The sequence below is a fragment of the Grampus griseus genome (genome assembly GCF_964374135.1).
Source record: "Grampus griseus genome assembly, chromosome: 17".
In the NCBI taxonomy this organism is placed as follows: domain Eukaryota; kingdom Metazoa; phylum Chordata; class Mammalia; order Artiodactyla; family Delphinidae; genus Grampus; species Grampus griseus.
In genome coordinates this window covers 69,009,394-69,026,408 of record NC_139011.1, presented here as the reverse complement: position 1 = coordinate 69,026,408, position 17,015 = coordinate 69,009,394, and the positions used below count along the sequence as shown (strand labels likewise).

General features: G+C 34.6%; 1 protein-coding gene across 4 annotated transcripts in view; it reads left to right on the top strand.

The window, feature by feature from the left end:
- The window catches only part of CSPP1 (centrosome and spindle pole associated protein 1), a 112,489-nt gene that overhangs the window by 20,861 nt on the left and 74,613 nt on the right, over window positions 1–17,015 (top strand). For 2 of the 4 annotated variants that reach the window (XM_082675000.1, XM_082675002.1), the window contains exons 5-10: window positions 393–416; window positions 4,175–4,255; window positions 5,533–5,613; window positions 6,602–7,044; window positions 13,582–13,680; window positions 14,822–14,892. In XM_082675000.1, coding sequence (XP_082531126.1) covers window positions 393–416; window positions 4,175–4,255; window positions 5,533–5,613; window positions 6,602–7,044; window positions 13,582–13,680; window positions 14,822–14,892 — 799 coding nt within the window. The remainder of the gene's footprint in view (window positions 1–392; window positions 417–4,174; window positions 4,256–5,532; window positions 5,614–6,601; window positions 7,045–13,581; window positions 13,681–14,821; window positions 14,893–17,015) is intronic. The other 2 variants (XM_082675001.1, XM_082675003.1) reach the window with 2 other exon arrangements.

Sequence of the window (17,015 nt, the reverse complement as noted above, 5' to 3'; positions counted from 1 at the left end):
AATCAGCTATACATATAGATATATCCCCATATATCCTCCCTCTTGTGTCTCCCTCCCACCCTCCCTATTCCACCCCTCTAGGTGGTCACAAAGCACCGAGCTAATCTCTCTGTGCTATGTGGCTGCTTCCCGCTAGCTAGCTATTTTACATTTAGTAGTGTGTATATGTCCATGCTACTTATTGTAAGTTTTAAAATGCAATTTACTTACTAGGCTATAAATGTATCTAAACAGTCATGATGTTTCTAGTCATCCCAAGATATTCTTTAGTTTTTTCTACTTTATAATGTTTATTCCAAATGTATAAATGGTCTCTTATTTATTCTGATTTGTACATAGAGAGAAAGGACTTTGAATACATTTTACCAATGGTTTGTTTCCCTTGACTTTAGGGTATTACACAAGCAAAAAGAAAGGTAGGGCTGCCTGCAAAATGCTCTCCTTTAATTGTTTTGTTTTGTTTTAGATCGAGTAGCTTGTAATCATTTGCATTTATGATATTGTTGTACTCAAACTAAGAAGAAAAATAGCTTTATTTGTGATTCAGAGACTTTTGAATGGCACCATTTTGGTTTCTTGCTTTTAGCAAAATGACATTCTGTAGATTATAAGTTTCCATTAATACAATCAAGTATTCTTTTTGATTCCTGCTTTGCGTTTGTTTTTGTTGCTTTCTTATTCATCTTTTAGAAATACTCAGCAGCTATTGTAAGTCCATTTGTTTTCAGCATGCTAGTTTTTGTTCTTCAGAATAATTATAATTGTGCTAATCACATTAAGATTAATAAAATAATATTCAGGATATTCTAAGATATTTTTGAACTGTGTGCTGTCAGTCTGGATTACTCAATATTTTTGCACCCAAACTTGTGGATTACATTTGCAAATTTATATTGGAAAACAAAGAAAACGTTTTATAAAACTGTCTTTAATGAATCTTACACATCCATTCATCATACAACCAACACTTTCGAAACACTTATGAAGATAAATCTGGTATGAATCCTGTCTTCAGGGGGCTTAGCATCTAGTTGTAGAGATAACATTCATACAATTCAGAAAGTGGTAACTCTTAACAAGACAGATAAAATGATCAGGAAGGGGCTCAAGGTGTTATTTTTTAAGACATTATAGGATAGGTAGAATTTGGATGTTCTAGAGGGTGAATATTTTAGAGGGTGAGGAGAGGAAGCTTTTCAGATGGAGAGTAGTAGAATGAAGAAGGACTTGGAGGGCAGACTTTAGTTGTGTATGTATGAGACATATTAGCTTTACCAGCCTGACTGAGTTACAGTAGATGTTTTTTTTTTTTTGAGAGTAGTAAGATATAATGATGTAGGTAGATAGAATAGGATAGATTAGAAGGCAGTAGATTTTTAACTTGATATGTATGATAGTTGTGAACCATTATATCTGCTTGAGCAGCTTGTGAGGAGCTTGATAAATTTGCTTTTGGATAGTTAGTTCTTCATGTTAGACACTGTTATTGTCTTAAATTACTGCTATAGATTTAAAAAAATATTTATTTATTTATTTGGCTGAGCTGAGTCTTAGTTGCAGCATGCGGGATCTTCATTGTGGCATGCTAACTCTTAGTTGTGGCATGTGGGATCTAGTTCCCTGACCAGGGATTGAACCTGGGGTCCTTGCACTGGGAGCGCAGAGTCTTAGCCACTGGACCAGCAGGGAAGTCCCAGATTTTTGACTGATCTCCTTGCACTGATTTTCATTGCATTCTCCATGCTACTTTCCAGAATGATCCTGTTCTTACTGATTTAAATACTTCAGTGTCTCCTCACTGCCTTCAGGATAAAAATCCAAATTCCTTAGCTGTGACACATGAAGTCTTTCATGTTCCAGCCTGCCTCCCTGGCCTTGTGCCTCATTATCCTCTCCCCTTCCCTACTGCTACTTATTGGGTGGAGTTTTCCTCTGATAACCACTATTTTCACTTGTGGGTTTTACATTACTTTATAGATACAAGATGTTAAAAAAGAATGGCAGTGGGAGGTATAAGAAGAAATTGCCTTTATGAAGCACAAATCTTTAAATTCAAAGGGATGTGAAGGAGTTTTTGGTGTTGGATTGTTAAGAATATGGTTGTGGTAGAGGAACAGTCGTTTCTTAATATGACAGAGACAGTTTTTGGTTGACATCTGAGAAGGCAGGAGTGGAGAGGAAAGCAAGGGAAAAAGAAAATTCCATAGGACATGGGGAGGTGGCTGCAGTAGCTTCCTTGATCCCTGGAATATGTACAGTTTACAAGTCCCATTCTTTCTGGATTTCTTGTGGCTTCCAGACTTTTGGTTTGCATGGATATTTAAATTAAAAAGTGATCAAATCTTAAAATTTTGCCAAGAAGAGCCACTAAAACAAATAACTACCATCTTCTTTCTAGTTTTTAGAATAAAAGACACTTGACCATCTAACAACACACAAAGAACTCAGGAGAAGTTTTTAAACTGAATCAGTAAATTTATATTTCTAGCCCAGACCTCTCTCCTGAACCTCCAAGTCTTCTAGTTGGTGCCTATTTGACATTTTCACTTAGAAATCTAGTGGGTATCTTGTGTGGAACATGTCTAAAAGGGAACTGCAAATTTCCAGTTTTCCTACTCCCATTCCCTAGAAGCGTGTAATATCTGTAGCTTATTCTTTTTACTTTTTTATTTTTTGGTCATAGCACTTACCACCTTCTAACATACCATATAATTACTCTTCATTATGTTTATTATTTCTTGTCAATTTCACCTGCTGGAATGTAAGCTTCAGGAAGGCCAAGATCTTTTGTTCACTGATGAGTCCCAGATGTATTAAACAGTTTAGACATATTAGGCACTCAATATTTACTAAATTAATGAGTGAATGATTAAAATTCAGCATTTTGAAAAACTCACTGTATTGTCCTTATTGTTAATTTTTTTCATTTTATTGAAAAGTACAAACATTATCCTGGACCCATGTTGGGAGTGGGGAATTGCCTAATGAAGGAGTAAGGGTGCAGTATCTCTGTATTTCCAAGATTGGAACTCTGAATGTGTTTTTTGGTACATGTATAACTCTACAAAGTGGCTAGGTTTACAGTGTACTTTGGTATATAGGGATCAAACTGACGCAGGGATCTAGTCATGTGACATATTGTTTTCTTGACAAATAAGCTTAGAATTTTGTATTACTAACTTTCAAATTAGCTTTTGTAGCACAACTTATTTGTAAATTCAGATTTAACGAAACTTTATTAATCAGTTTTATTAATTACTTTGTTCCTGTAATGTTTTGAATGTAACTCTATTGTAGTACATTATATTGTAGTTATTTGTTTCCATGTTTGTTTCTTCAACTGAATTTTAAATCTCTTAAGTATAGGGAACGTATGTTTATGGTTGTCTCCCTACTACCTATAAAAGTAACTGGAAGGTATTAGATAGTCAGTAATTGCTTGTTTTATTAATAAATAAAAGACATGAAATTAGGTTAATAAGTATTGATTGATTTAATCCTCATAACCTAGTGATGTAGGTGCCATTATTCCTGTTCTACAAAGAAACGGAGGCAGAGAAGTTAAGTAGCTTATCCAGATTGTATGACTACTAAGGAACAGTACCAGAAAGTTGGTGGTTGTGTATATTTTTTACAAATCCCTTGTGTTTGTTTTACAGTGTTCAAAGAGATTTTACATTTCTTTATCCTCCTTGATCCTATACCAGCTCTGGTAAGGCAGAGCAGATACCATTCTCATTTTACAGAAGAAGAAAGTCTGGGTCAGGGAGGTTAAGTGACTTGCTCAGTGTTGCACAACTGAGAAATGCTGGGGCTGGTCTTAGAGCCCAGGTCTTTGGATTCCTAGTCTGATGCTCTGTCCGCCACACTGTGTTACCTAAATGCTTAATGAGCAAGAATGGAGAGGCACATAGAGAAATAATGTTTGTAGTTTATGTCTTCTGGCATTTAAATAGATATCCACTAATATAATTATAGGGAAATTAGAAAATTCTCTTTTTTTTCTAATTACTTCTGGTATAGTCTCTATACATTTGTAGTTTCTATTTTCATCTCCATTTCATTCTGTTGGGCTGTATAATGTAATAATTTAGAATATAGAATGTAAAGACATTTATGAAACATTTTATAAAGGCAATTAGGTAATATTTTTTTTTAATATGTACATATACAGAAAAATTTTCTATCCACGAGTGAAACAGATCCATCTTCTCTGGGAGTTTCTCTTCCTATTGGTGAGAGGTTATCTGCCAAGGTAGGTCGATAGGAGTAGTAATTGTTGGTAGCAGTTTTATGAGGCATCAAAATCATGAAAGAACATACTCTTGATTTAAATGCAAACAAGATTACATCATATCCCGTACTTGATTTTTTCAAAATGTGTGGAGTCTCCAGTGCTGTTGAAACAAGGTTTTTTGAATGTTACATTTGTAGCCATGTAATATGATATATTTCTTTAATATAATGATTAACTGAATATTCAGAATTCGGTTTTTTTCAGCATTGGTTTCTAAGCTATAAAGTTCATGCTATATGACACAATTATCAGTGAGATGAGCGGATGAGAGAGTATACTGAGCTTTTATGTAGGTGACATCTGGGGCTATTTGAATGTGTGTTCCCATCACAAATACATGTACATAATCTGAACAGGGCATAGTGATTAAGCACTGTACACCTCTTGTAGAGACTCAAATTCCCAAGCTAGATCACAGTCATGACACAGTATGTAAGACAAATGGACAGTTAAGTTTCAAAAGACAGCCTCGCTCTTTTAATACTTTTTTTTTTTAGATTGTTTCAATGATGTTGAAGGTATTAGGGCTTAAGAACATTTACTAATGCAACATGTTTGTATTTCAACAGAACATTTACGTTATAATATTTTACCTTTTTATGTTTAAAATATAACAAGGATATTTCCTTAAACTTGGGAAAAAAATGGTTAGAAGCAGGTCTTTCAGGAGTGGGGTGGGGGACTGGAGGCAAGAGATGTCCCTGAGAAGGAAAGTAGGACAGTAACCTGGTCAGATCTTGGAAACATGCTAATGATAGACCTCCTGGCAAACGCATTCATATACTTACTAGTGGGAGAGATTTATTTACGAATGCTTTTGGAAGAGTGCACCTGGATTGTCTAGGATTGATGTTGGTAAACAAACCTAGAATTCAGGGACTTACAGGGCATGGCTCCTAGGAAGGTATCATCTAAGCCAGGTAACTACTGGCATATAAAATGGAGGTGTTTCATAATCAAAGCTACTCCCTTAGTATTAGAGACCTCATGTGCTAATCTGGACTTAAGCATGTAGTAAATCTTATTTTAATGTGGCAAGAATGGACGTGGGGAATTGCATTGGTGGTCTCGGACCTCTTCCTGCTTCTCCTGTGCCTTACAGCTACTTCTGTCCTTGAAAATATTAGTAAAGCTTGATTCTGGGTAAGATCTCTGATTTGTATGAATCTGATTTGACATTAGGTACTTTTTCCTGATGTTGAAGTTAACGTTGCCTTTTGGTTTTCTATTTGAAGGAAAGGTTGAAACTTGAACGCAACAAAGAATACAATCAATTTCTCAGGGATAAGGAAGAATCCACGGAAAAGTTCAGACAGGTAGGAAAGAGTACTGAGGTAGGTTTTGCTTTTAAAGTAAAGCTTTAACACCACAGGTTGAATATTTGTCCTTACTTGAAAATATTTTTATATTATTAGACATTTCACTTAGTTTTCATATAAATATTTAAAAAGTTAAGCCAAATTGAACCAAACACAGGACATTTAAATTTTGAATTTTGTAAATGGTTTTATCTCATATTGAAGAACTTACCCCACTTTTTTTTTTTTTTTTTTTTTTTTTGCGGTATGTGCGCCTCTCACTGTTGTGGCCTCTCCCGTTGCGGAGCACAGGCTCCGGACGCGCAGGCTCAACAGCCATGGCTCACGGGGCTAGCCGCTCCGCGGCATGCGGAATCTTCCCAGACCAGGGCACGAACGCATGTCCCCTGCATCGGCAGGTGGACTCTTAACCACTGTGCCACCAGGGAAGCCCGAACTTACCCTACTTTTTAACTTCATGGAGGAGATTTAATTTTAGAGATTGGTTTTAAGTGACGTTTGTTTATTTTTAAATGATTTTTTTATATTGACAATTTCTAGCAATGTGTGTGGTGTTTATATATATATATATATATATATATTTTTTTTTTTTAACCCAAATTTAAGGGTGGTTGATGTTACTAGGGCCAAAAAAATTTACTACCTTCTATATTCTTTGTGTTGAGAAGGAATTTAATGTGAAATATTTTGAAGCAATATTTAACTGCCAAAATATGCCTAATATCTCCCTGGCATAGTTTATCCTCTCTTTTTGTAGCCATCTATCCATATTACTGTTACCTATTTATTTGGTATTTATTAAGTTTTATTAAAGGATAACACTTCCTTGAAGGTTTTTTTCCCTAAAGATAAGATGTTTCTTATGGGTGATTAAGCTTTAGAGTTGAGACAGTAAATAGATGAAGATCATTTGAGAGTTTAATTGCCTTTTAAGAAATAGCATCTCTTTAAGATCTTTTTCTTCTTCTTTTTTTTAATTGGCCAGCACAAGAATCAAAGAAGTAAAAAACCTATTAGTCAGGTTAAACCTGATTTACCTTCACAAATGCAGTCATCTTGGGAAAATTCAGAGGGTCCTAGGAAAGATGTCTTAACTCCTTCAGAGGCATACGAAGAGCTTCTAAACCAAAGACGACTAGAAGAGGACAGATACCGAAAACTAGATGATGAAATTGAATTAAGGAATAATAGAAGAGTCATTAAAAAAACTAATGAAGAAGTGGGCATTTCCAATAAAAAACATCAGAGGTTTGTCAGCAAGACTGACATTCCAGATAGAAGATTTCACAGGTTTAATGAGGATCGTGCTTTTGATAAACAGTATTATAGACCAGGCCAAGATCCTGAAGTAAGTGAAGAAATGGACGAGAGGTTTAGATATGAAAGTGATTTTGATAGAAGACTTTTGAGAGTGTATACAAATGACAGGTATTTACAACTTCATTTTTATCTTCTTTATTTGCTTAATATTATTCTTGTTACTTTTTATCATTATGTTAAGGAGACACAGTTTCATTTGATTTACATGATGCTTCAGTTTTAAGTTACACCATAATTTTATGTGCCACTGTAGGAACAAAGAAAACAACCCAAGATGGGGAGAAAGGGGCCCCATTAAAAAGCTGGGACACTGAAAGGCTACAACCTTTATATAAACTTAAATGGGAAATAGACTTTCCCACAGAAAAAGACAGCAAAAAAACTTCCACTGTCAACCTTGGCACTGAGTGGAGGGAGTAAAAAGGAACTTCCCTGAGAATTTGAGCTGTAAGCCAGTACTGATTCAGGTTTTCAGTCTGAATTCATGCTGCCAGTACTGTACAAAACAATGCTGAGGTGAGAATTCAGAGTTATCTCATATCCATAGTGCCCCTAGGTGACTGGCAGGAGAAAAATAACTTCTCCCTGCAATACGTGACTTACAGCCAGGTCCAAGGCTCTCCTGGTTTCAGATGTTAAAATATGGGGGGGAAAAAAGACACCTTAAAACCGATGAAATACAGTTTATTCCTTTAATATTTCTATGCTCTAAGTACTTTTATCAACTTTTTTTGTTTTTAAGTTACTTATTGAATGTTTATTTTAGTGATATGGCACTAAGTTTTTTTGATCAGATTTTTAGATGCTTTTCAGTTCCTTTGCATGTTGTTTCTATGACACTATTTGTAATTTATTAATTGCTACAATGGGGTCTTATTAAGTCATTTGTCTTAATACTTAAAACTTGCTATATTTTAATCTAACTTTTGATTTGGAGATAAAAAATATGGTAGGATCTGATATTTTCATTGACTAGTTAACCTGTAGGGATTAAATATAAATGTTGAGCAGTTCATGGGACCTGTTTCATTCATTAGTCCAAATAGATTATTTTTGTAGTATTTTAGAAAATTTTCTGAGACATAATGCTACATGTTCATTATTCTAATTACTAAATAATCATACAAAGCCTTTGCAGTTCTTTGTCATCTACTCTTTATTCTTTAGTTATTACGTCCTGCTCATCCAATCTTTTTAATATTCACCCTGATTTAGGTAATTTGACTGAAGGATTAGAATTTTGTAATGCCCATTATAGTTTATCTCTGATTTGAATCTAATTGTACTTCAGAAAATGTTCTGAATTCTGTAACGTGTTATATTTGAAAATGTTTGTATCTGGAGGTAGTCAAAGGCTACCTGAACTCCAAGAAGTTTCAGTTAGGGAAATACAGATATTCTTGGACTCTTGGTACTGCCTTATTTGTACATGAGACCTTTTTTTTTCTTATGGTGTCAGTTTACCTTTAGAGTATAATGTAATGCATATCTTTTAAGTTTGGAATTTCAAAAAACTTATGATGGTTGTTGCTTTGTTTTTAATATATTTTAATATATTATTTTCGTAATTACACCCTGTGATAATTTTATACATGAGCTAACAAATCAATTTCAGCCTAATTATTTGAGAACAGCCTTATTTTCTTATGTATCCCATGAACGAAATGAACTGTTTCTATATATAATCTTCCCCAAGTAGTAGTTTAAGAATAGATTAAATATGTAGATGAGTGAGAATAATTCCTGTTATACATTTTAATGTTTTTACAATATTTCTTAAAAATGTAAATCATTATTATACATCTTGTTAATGTGTAAACTCTTACATCTCTAATTGTAAGGTTTTTCACATATGTCTCAGTGGCAGGTGAGGTTAAAATTGGATTTCTATATTTCAGATTTGGAGATTTCTAAAAGAAAAGATTTCACATTGAACATTAATTAGATTTATTTAGGAGGCAGAGTGGTTACTAGGAAAAATGACTTTACTTGTTAGTGAAATTTTTGAGACTAAAGAAATGTGTAACTTCATTTGATCTCTTGATTTAACTATTCTTAAAACAGTTGTTTCTTGGTATCCAAGGGGGATCGATTCCAGGATCCCTCATGGATATCAAAATCTTTGGATGCTCAAGTCCCTTATGTAAACTGGTGTAGTGTTTGTGTGTCATCTATGCACATCCTCCCTTATGCTTTAAATCATCTCTAGTTTACTTATAATATCTAATATAAATGCTGTGTAAATAGTTATAAGTGCTATATATTGATAAGTAGTTACCTGTGTGTGGGAAATTCAAGTTTTGCCTTTTGGAGCTTTCTGGAATTTTTTCCCCCAAAATATTTTCTATACAAGATTGGTTGACTCCACGGATGCAGAACCTACAGATATGGAGGGCTGATTATACTGAGAAGTACAAAATTTTTCTTCATTCTTCTAAATTTCCCGTGTTCTCTTTTTTCCTTCTAATAGTCAACATGTGATAAATTCTAGTTTTGATTTTTAGCAGTTTTTGATTTTTAGGTTTTTGGTCTCAGTTCTTTTCTAATTACCCTATAAACTTTTCCATATATCATTATGTATTTATTAATGAAATATTTTCCCCACTTTTGGAAGGATAAAGCCCAGGAATGATTTTACTTTCCTAAACTAATCATTAATCACTGACAAGTGTTTTAAAATAGTTAACAGAATGGTTAGCACTTAGCTCAACAGTTGCATTCTGTGTGTGTGTGTGTGTGTGTGCGCGCGCGTGCCTGTGTGTATTGTTTGATACATATTTACCAATTTAAGTAAAGTTACAATGTTTTAGGAGCTTTCTAAAGTTGAATATAATAGTATATCTTATAATACTTTGAAATTTATATGCTTTTAAAAAAGATAGTCATCCTAGTCTTTATTATTTAACTTGAACTGTAGAAGTTAATATATTACCTTATTATGTTTTACTTTATAACCAATGTTAATGAGTAAAAGAAATTTTTAGCCTTAAAGAATGCTGTTTTTTAAATTGTTTATGTGATTAATTCAGTTAGCACTTCCAGTCTGTTTTACTCTTGATATTTGTTAGTTTGTAATCTTGCTAGTTATGTAACAAAATTCTGAAATTCCACTCCATCTGAAATTAGAATCTGAGATAGAATTAGAATCTGACTCAGTAGATTGAGTGCTCGCTTACTTAGTGTAGGACATTCTAAGAAGTGTGCATGCTTAATATGTAAGGTATAAATGAGGAGAAATAGCTTATTAGAACATGAGTTATTTAACTTGATATTACTTTTTTTCTTGTAGTAGTTACTTTTCATTTATACTTGGAAGGACCATTTTTATATTAATTATTTTCCCCACTTTAAAGATGGGGTCAATATTAGAAAAACACTGTTATTGAATTAAAGTAATGTAAAAATTGGGAAAGAACAGAAAACACTGAGAAAAATGGTGACCAACATTTTAAAAAATTAATTAATTAATTAATTTAGGCTGTGTTGGGCCTTCGTTTCTGTGCATGGGCTTTCTCTAGTTGTGGCAAGTGGGGGCCACTCTTCACTGCGGTGCATGGGCCTCTCACTGTCGCGGCCTCTCTTGTTGTGAAGCACAAGCTCTAGACACGCAGGCTCAGTAGTTGTGGCTCATGGGCCTAGTTGCTCTGCGGCATGTGGGGTCCTCCCAGACCAGAGCTCGAACCCGTGTCCCCTGCATTGGCAGGCAGATTCTCAACCACCGCGCCACCAGGGAAGCCCCGTGACCAACATTTAACAGCTCAGTAGTTTTCTTTTAATTTCTATAGTTGAGAGTAACCCTAATAGCAGAATTCATTCACATTAGAGAAATTTTTACTATGAAACCAGGTGATGTAACCATTATGAATTGGATGATTTCTTTTAAGTAAGGAGGAATTTGATTCTTTCTCCCTGTAAGTTGTGTCAGGACCAACAGATGGTAAATATTTTATTTTTATAATATGTCATTCTTTTTTTTTTTTTTTTTTTTTTGCGGTACGCGGGCCTCTCACTTTTGTGGCCTCTCCCGCTGCGGAGCACAGGCTCCGGACGCGCAGGCTCAGCGGCCATGGCTCACGGGCCTAGCCGCTCCGCGGCATGTGGGATCTTCCCAGACCGGGGCCCGAACCCATGTCCCCTGCATCGGCATACGGACTCTCAACCACTGCGCCACCAGGGAAGCCCTGTCGTTCTTGATAGCATAAACATTGTGAATTTACTTCTGAAGTAGTTATTTTGATTCTGTGGTTTATTAATGAAAAAGATACATTATCATTTAGGAGTTGTTCATTCACATTTAAATTAGCTGAAAATACCTGTGGTTTTAAACAACTTGCTTTTCTTCTGTAAGAGTAATTTTTTTAAAGATAAACTTGTGTTAATTTTAAAAATTAATTTTAAAATTTTTGGCTGTGTTGGGTCTTCGTTGCTGCACACGGGCTTTCTCTAGTTGCAGCGAGCGGGGACTCCTCTTTGTTGCGGTGTGCGGGCTTCTCATTGTGGTGGCTTCCTTTGTTGCAGAGCACGGGCTCTAGGCGCACGGGCTTCAGTAGTTGTGGCGCGTGAGCTCAGTAGTTGTGGCTCGCGGACTCTATAGAGTGCAGGCTCAGTAGTTGTGGCACACGGGCCTCGTTACTCCACTGCATGTGGGATCTTCCTGGACTAGGGCTCGAACCCGTGTCCCCTGCATTGGCAGGCGGATGCTTAACCACTGCGCTGCCAGGGAAGTCCCTCATGTTAATTTTTAGAGTAAACTTGGCTTCTAGCCTATATCTAGTTTCTTTGGGCATTGAGATTTGAACCTAGTTAACTAGAATTACTGACCCGTTTCTTCAAGGAAGTAGAAAAAGCTTTTTCCGTTTAACTTAGCTTTACCTTTTTTATTGTTGGTAGGATGGTGAAACTATTTTACAATTATTTTATTCCCTCAGTCAAATCTGATTTGCTATGTGAAAGAAAGAAATTCTTCCTTTTATGAGGTCTGTCCATTTCTGAAAAAACTTTCCTAGCATGTGCCAAAATTCTGGACTCCCTGAAGGAAAGCAGGTGTTCAGCATAAACTCTATTGCTTGTACCAACAGTTTAGGCACAGTGGGTCACTCTTACCAGTTCTGAGAATGGTGGACTCCTCCCAAAATCTATGTTCTCAGGTGCCAGCTAAGGGCCAGTCTTGCAGACAGGGCTTTCTAAGGGTAAGCAATCTCAGGCATGCTTTGTTTACTCTTTTCTACACATGTGTATTTATATAGATGCAGTATAAATAAATCTGGTTACCTGGCATTGTTAATTACAAATTTGAATTTAAGTTTATATTTACCTGTTCTTTAAGTGGTAGAAATAAGGAATGACACTAAACTGATGTGTCAGTTTAAAAGAGAGATTTGAGCACTTAGGCTTTAGATATAAAATCAGCTGTGTTTTGATAAATTGAAATAAGTTTGAAATTCTTTTTTGAAAGGGATTGGGGAGGATTCTGTTTTAGATATGGATAAAAAATGGAAGCCATTTATCTGTCATGCCACAGGTCATACATTATTAAGGTTACAGTTCTGGGTAGTCTTTTCTCCATAGGTGATGTTGACAATATATGATAGAAACAAAGAGGATTTTATATGCTGGCTCTGTGGAGAGTGATAAGTGCCTTTTCTTCTAAAAATTGCTGTTTTTCTTAACGTGATAATTCAATTCACCTAAAATATTGAACAATACTGTAACAACCATATTTCTTACCAGTGGTCCTCATGAGAGACAATATAGTTTGTTAACTCAAGAGCCATGCAAAGAAATATGACTTATGAAATGCTGATTTTCATGGGTGCTGATAAATGTTGGTGTGAAAAGTCATGTTGGTTTCTCTGGTATGAGAAATTAAATTTTCCATGTTTGCCAAGTGGAAAAAAGATTAACTGAAAAACATTTAAAAGTTATTTTCTGAAAAGCATTCTTAAGAAAATAAAACAAATTCTAATCTTTCTTTTTGTTGTTCATGACCTTGTGAATAAAGTGAACTAACTTTCTACCCATGTTTATAATGTTCTGTATTCACCTATTGCTAATATTTAGTATTTCATGTGGTTTACAGTGTTAGCAAATGTTGTGGCTTGCTATATTTGATTTAATTTAATGGTAAGACTGCTGCTGTACTTTTAAGTTAAAAAGGTTTGTATATTCAGTGAAATAATTCCCAGAATCTATGAATTTTGATTAAAAAATGATCTCATTTTGAAATTTGACTATTATCTTCATGAGGGCTAGGACCATGTCCACATACCCAGTACCTAGATTAGTACTTGGCATGTAGTTGGTGCTCAGTAAATATTCTTTGAATAAGTGAATAATAAAAAAGTCTTATTAGTATTTGCATAGCTTTGATATTAAAAATTTCTAGAAGTTATATTGAAATAGTTTATAATAACCTCCCTTTGATTTAAAGACTAGTGAATCTAAACTCTTAGTGTCTCTTATTAACCAGCAGATCATACTTGAGTCAAATGTCATTTGAATTAATTTTAGAATGTATTTACAGTAAAACTTCATTGTAACACTTTGTTCCCTTTAATATTTCCAACATCAAATGTAAAAACACCAAAGAGATAAGAAAAGTCCACTGTATGTGGAACAAGCTCTGTAAGCTAATGTGTTTTTAAGGATGTACGGGAACAGACGAGGGAATGTGCCTCCTATGGAGTATGGTGGTGATGTCACAGAACAGTCAAACATACGGGTTTCATCTGCTGGAAATCAAAGGTATAGTATGTAATATAAATTCTGCCCTTCAGTCGTTGTACTGTAAAACAGCAACTGCTAAAACTGGCTTGCTGGAAAACTAGAAAGTTATAGTATGTTAACAGCCTCCCTTATTAGTGAGAAAGGAATTAGGGAGAAAGGGGGAGGGGAGAATTGTGTTACATGAAACTTTATGGTACTTTACAGCATTCTTCTGAAGAGCAAGTTTTGATTATAAAGTGTGCCAAGGTGTTCTGAGTCCCTATCGTTATAAAGTATATATATTTGTTTGAACTAATGAAGGGAGAAATAAGTGTATAATTTAATGGACTAAAAATCAATTTAAAATATCTTGGAGTTACAGAGATGACATAACTTGAAATAAATTGAAAATGTTCTTATGAGTTTTCTTTTCAAAACTTTGTTTTTGATTTTCAACATATTGAGTAGATAACATTTATGCTTACTTTGTAAAATTAGTACTCATACATAATTGTGTCATGTTGAAAAAAAGGAAATGATATGCATTTTATATTCATGTTCTCTTTCTGTAGTTTTTATCATTTTGGTGGCTTTATTGTGTTGTACGTAAGGATAAATGATTCCGAATTTATAGTGCATAATGAAGATAATATTGTCATGTGTCAGGAAAGGTGTCTATTTTCTTTGAAGAAAAGTAACACATAAAAATCCTTGAGATACAGAATTTGCTATTTGAGTCTAATTAATTAAATTTTCTTTGAGAGAGTTGTCTTTTTTTTTTCCTTGTTTCTTTCAAGGAAGGAGTTTTTTAGAGATGATCTTCTTTTCAAAGTGCGGGTACAGATATCATCCTTCTTTTTTAGGATTTATTTATGTGTACTTATATTCATTTTCCTTACTTGGGTAACTGTTCTTAATGAAAAAGGGTTTTATTGGGAATCTATAGAGTTAGTGAAGCTGGCTGAAGAAAAAGGTCACATATTTATAGAGCCTGAATGCATTGGGTTCCCACTGTATAAAGAGATAAAATGCCATGATTTTACATTAACTTTAAAAACATATAACTATTATAGTGTCCATAGTACTTTGAAAGGCCAATAACTCATACCTGCATTTCACTCTAAATTTTTGTTTCCTGAAAATTATTTGGGTTTTAATTCTTTTTGTTTTTTGTTTTTAGCGCTCGAGACAATGAACCATTCAAACCTACTAATCGAGAGATGTGTAGTCCTTTTGCGGGGATGCTCTTTGGTATGTACAAAAACCTCCAGTTGATTAGACTTTTGTGGAGTGTTTTATAAAAGGTCTTCGTGAGAACTCAGTGTTGTAATTAATACCACTCTTACTAATAATAGAAAACATTTCTCTAGTGCTTACTTTGTGATAGGCACTATGCTAAACATTTAGCATATTATATAGCTATTATAATTATTTAGTGTATTATATAGCTCTGTGTATAATTTTAAAGCTAAAAAACTTTTATTTAGTGATGAACTTTCTATTGATGATAAATATTAATTTCAGTAAAATCTTTTAAATTCATATTTCACTTTGTCATAGTGTTGGCTATTTCTTTTTTTTTTTTAAATTAATTAATTAATTTATTTTTGGCTGTGTTGGGTCTTTGTTTCTGTGCGAGGGCTTTCTCCAGTTGCGGCGAGCGGGGGCCACTCTTCATCGCGGTGCGCAGGCCTCTCACTGTTGCGGCCTCTCCCGTTGGCAGACCACAGGCTCCAGACGCGCAGGCTCAGTAGCTGTGGCCCACGGGCTTAGTTGCTCCATGGCATGTGGGATCTTCCCAGACCAGGGCTCGAACCCATGTCCCCTGCATTGGCAGGCAGACTCCCAACCACTGCGCCACCAGGGAAGCCCTTGGCTATTTCTTATATTCTATTTTATATGTGATAATTTCTTTCTTCATTTTTTTTCTTCTTTAGCTAGCACAAAACTGCCTTACATTTCAGTTCCCCTGAACTAAACCTTTTTATCCTTTGATAAACATCCTTTCCCATGTTCTTTCCATGTAGTTTCTGAGAAAGCGTTTTGTTCAAATAATGATTATAATCCAGATTTTCTATTTATTTTGTCAGAAATGAAGGTCATCGCTTAAGATAAGCATGTTGATTTGCTATATTAACTTGTCACATTTAATTTGAGAAACAGTGTGAAGAGAGCATACTTCCTGTATGTAACTTTAAGTAGAAAAGTGGTCTCTTCTTTGTGTAAAACTATCAGAAGAAATTGCCTGAAATTTTGTTTCACTGAAGTATATGAAGAAATTAGATAATAGTTTAGATTCATTCAACCTAAAAGCAGTCAGGAATTTAAATTTTGGCTTAGAGATGTAAAATTGCATGATATTCTCAGACTTTTGTTTCCTTGAAATGGCTATTATGAGAAAAATGGCATAACACCTAGAGTTTTATTCTAGTGTAATGTCTTTGAGTGAGAATTGACCAATTTAGCCTATCAATAAGTCAGAGTAAGGGCTTGCTTCTTATGATGTATTTTGTTAAACATGGTAAAAATTGGAGAAATGGCTTTCTGTGTTGAGAACGCTAGTGACAAATAATTTTATCAATAAATGGATTACCCTGATATTTTAAAGATGAATGGCATGAATTTATCATTAATGCAATCAGGAATTATAGATTAATGTTTGATAATAGAGTCATGTTTGGAATAGACTATTAAACTCTTTGTTAATTCAGTGATTTATCTCACGGTTGTATCTTTTTCCCCCAGCCTAAATTTGTGTGTCCCCTTAGGGAGCTTACTCTCTCCAGAGGCAGCACATTCCAACTTCACGTGGCTCTGATTGTTGAAGTATTCTCATTTCAATTGAACTGAAATTTGTCTTCCTATAATTTTGCCCCAAGGACCTTGTTTGGAGCCTTTTTGCTTTATTTAAAGAATTAGGACAGCTCACTGCTGAGAGCAAAAATAATATGGGGTTTCTAACAGAATCATGGGTCATTTAGAAGTATGTTTTAACATTTCCAAATACTTGGGGATTTTCCTGCCTTTTGACATTGACTGCTTGTTTAATTCCCTTATGGTCTGAGAAAATAATTTGTAAATTTCAATTATTTCAAATTTGAATTTTTTAAATGAAACTTTAAAAAGTGACTCAGAATATAGTCTTTCTTGGTGAATGTTTAATGTGTACTTGAAAGAGTGTGCATTGTGTGGTTGTTGAGTGTAGTGGTTTATAAATGTCAGTTAAGCCGATTGGTTGATAGTGATGTTCATGTTTTGTACATATTTAATGACTTTTAACTGTTCTTCTACCAGTTGTTTAGAGAGAAGTGTTAAATTCTCTGACTGTGGGGCCTGGAGAGATTTTCTCAGTGTTCCTGCACCTTCCTCAGTTT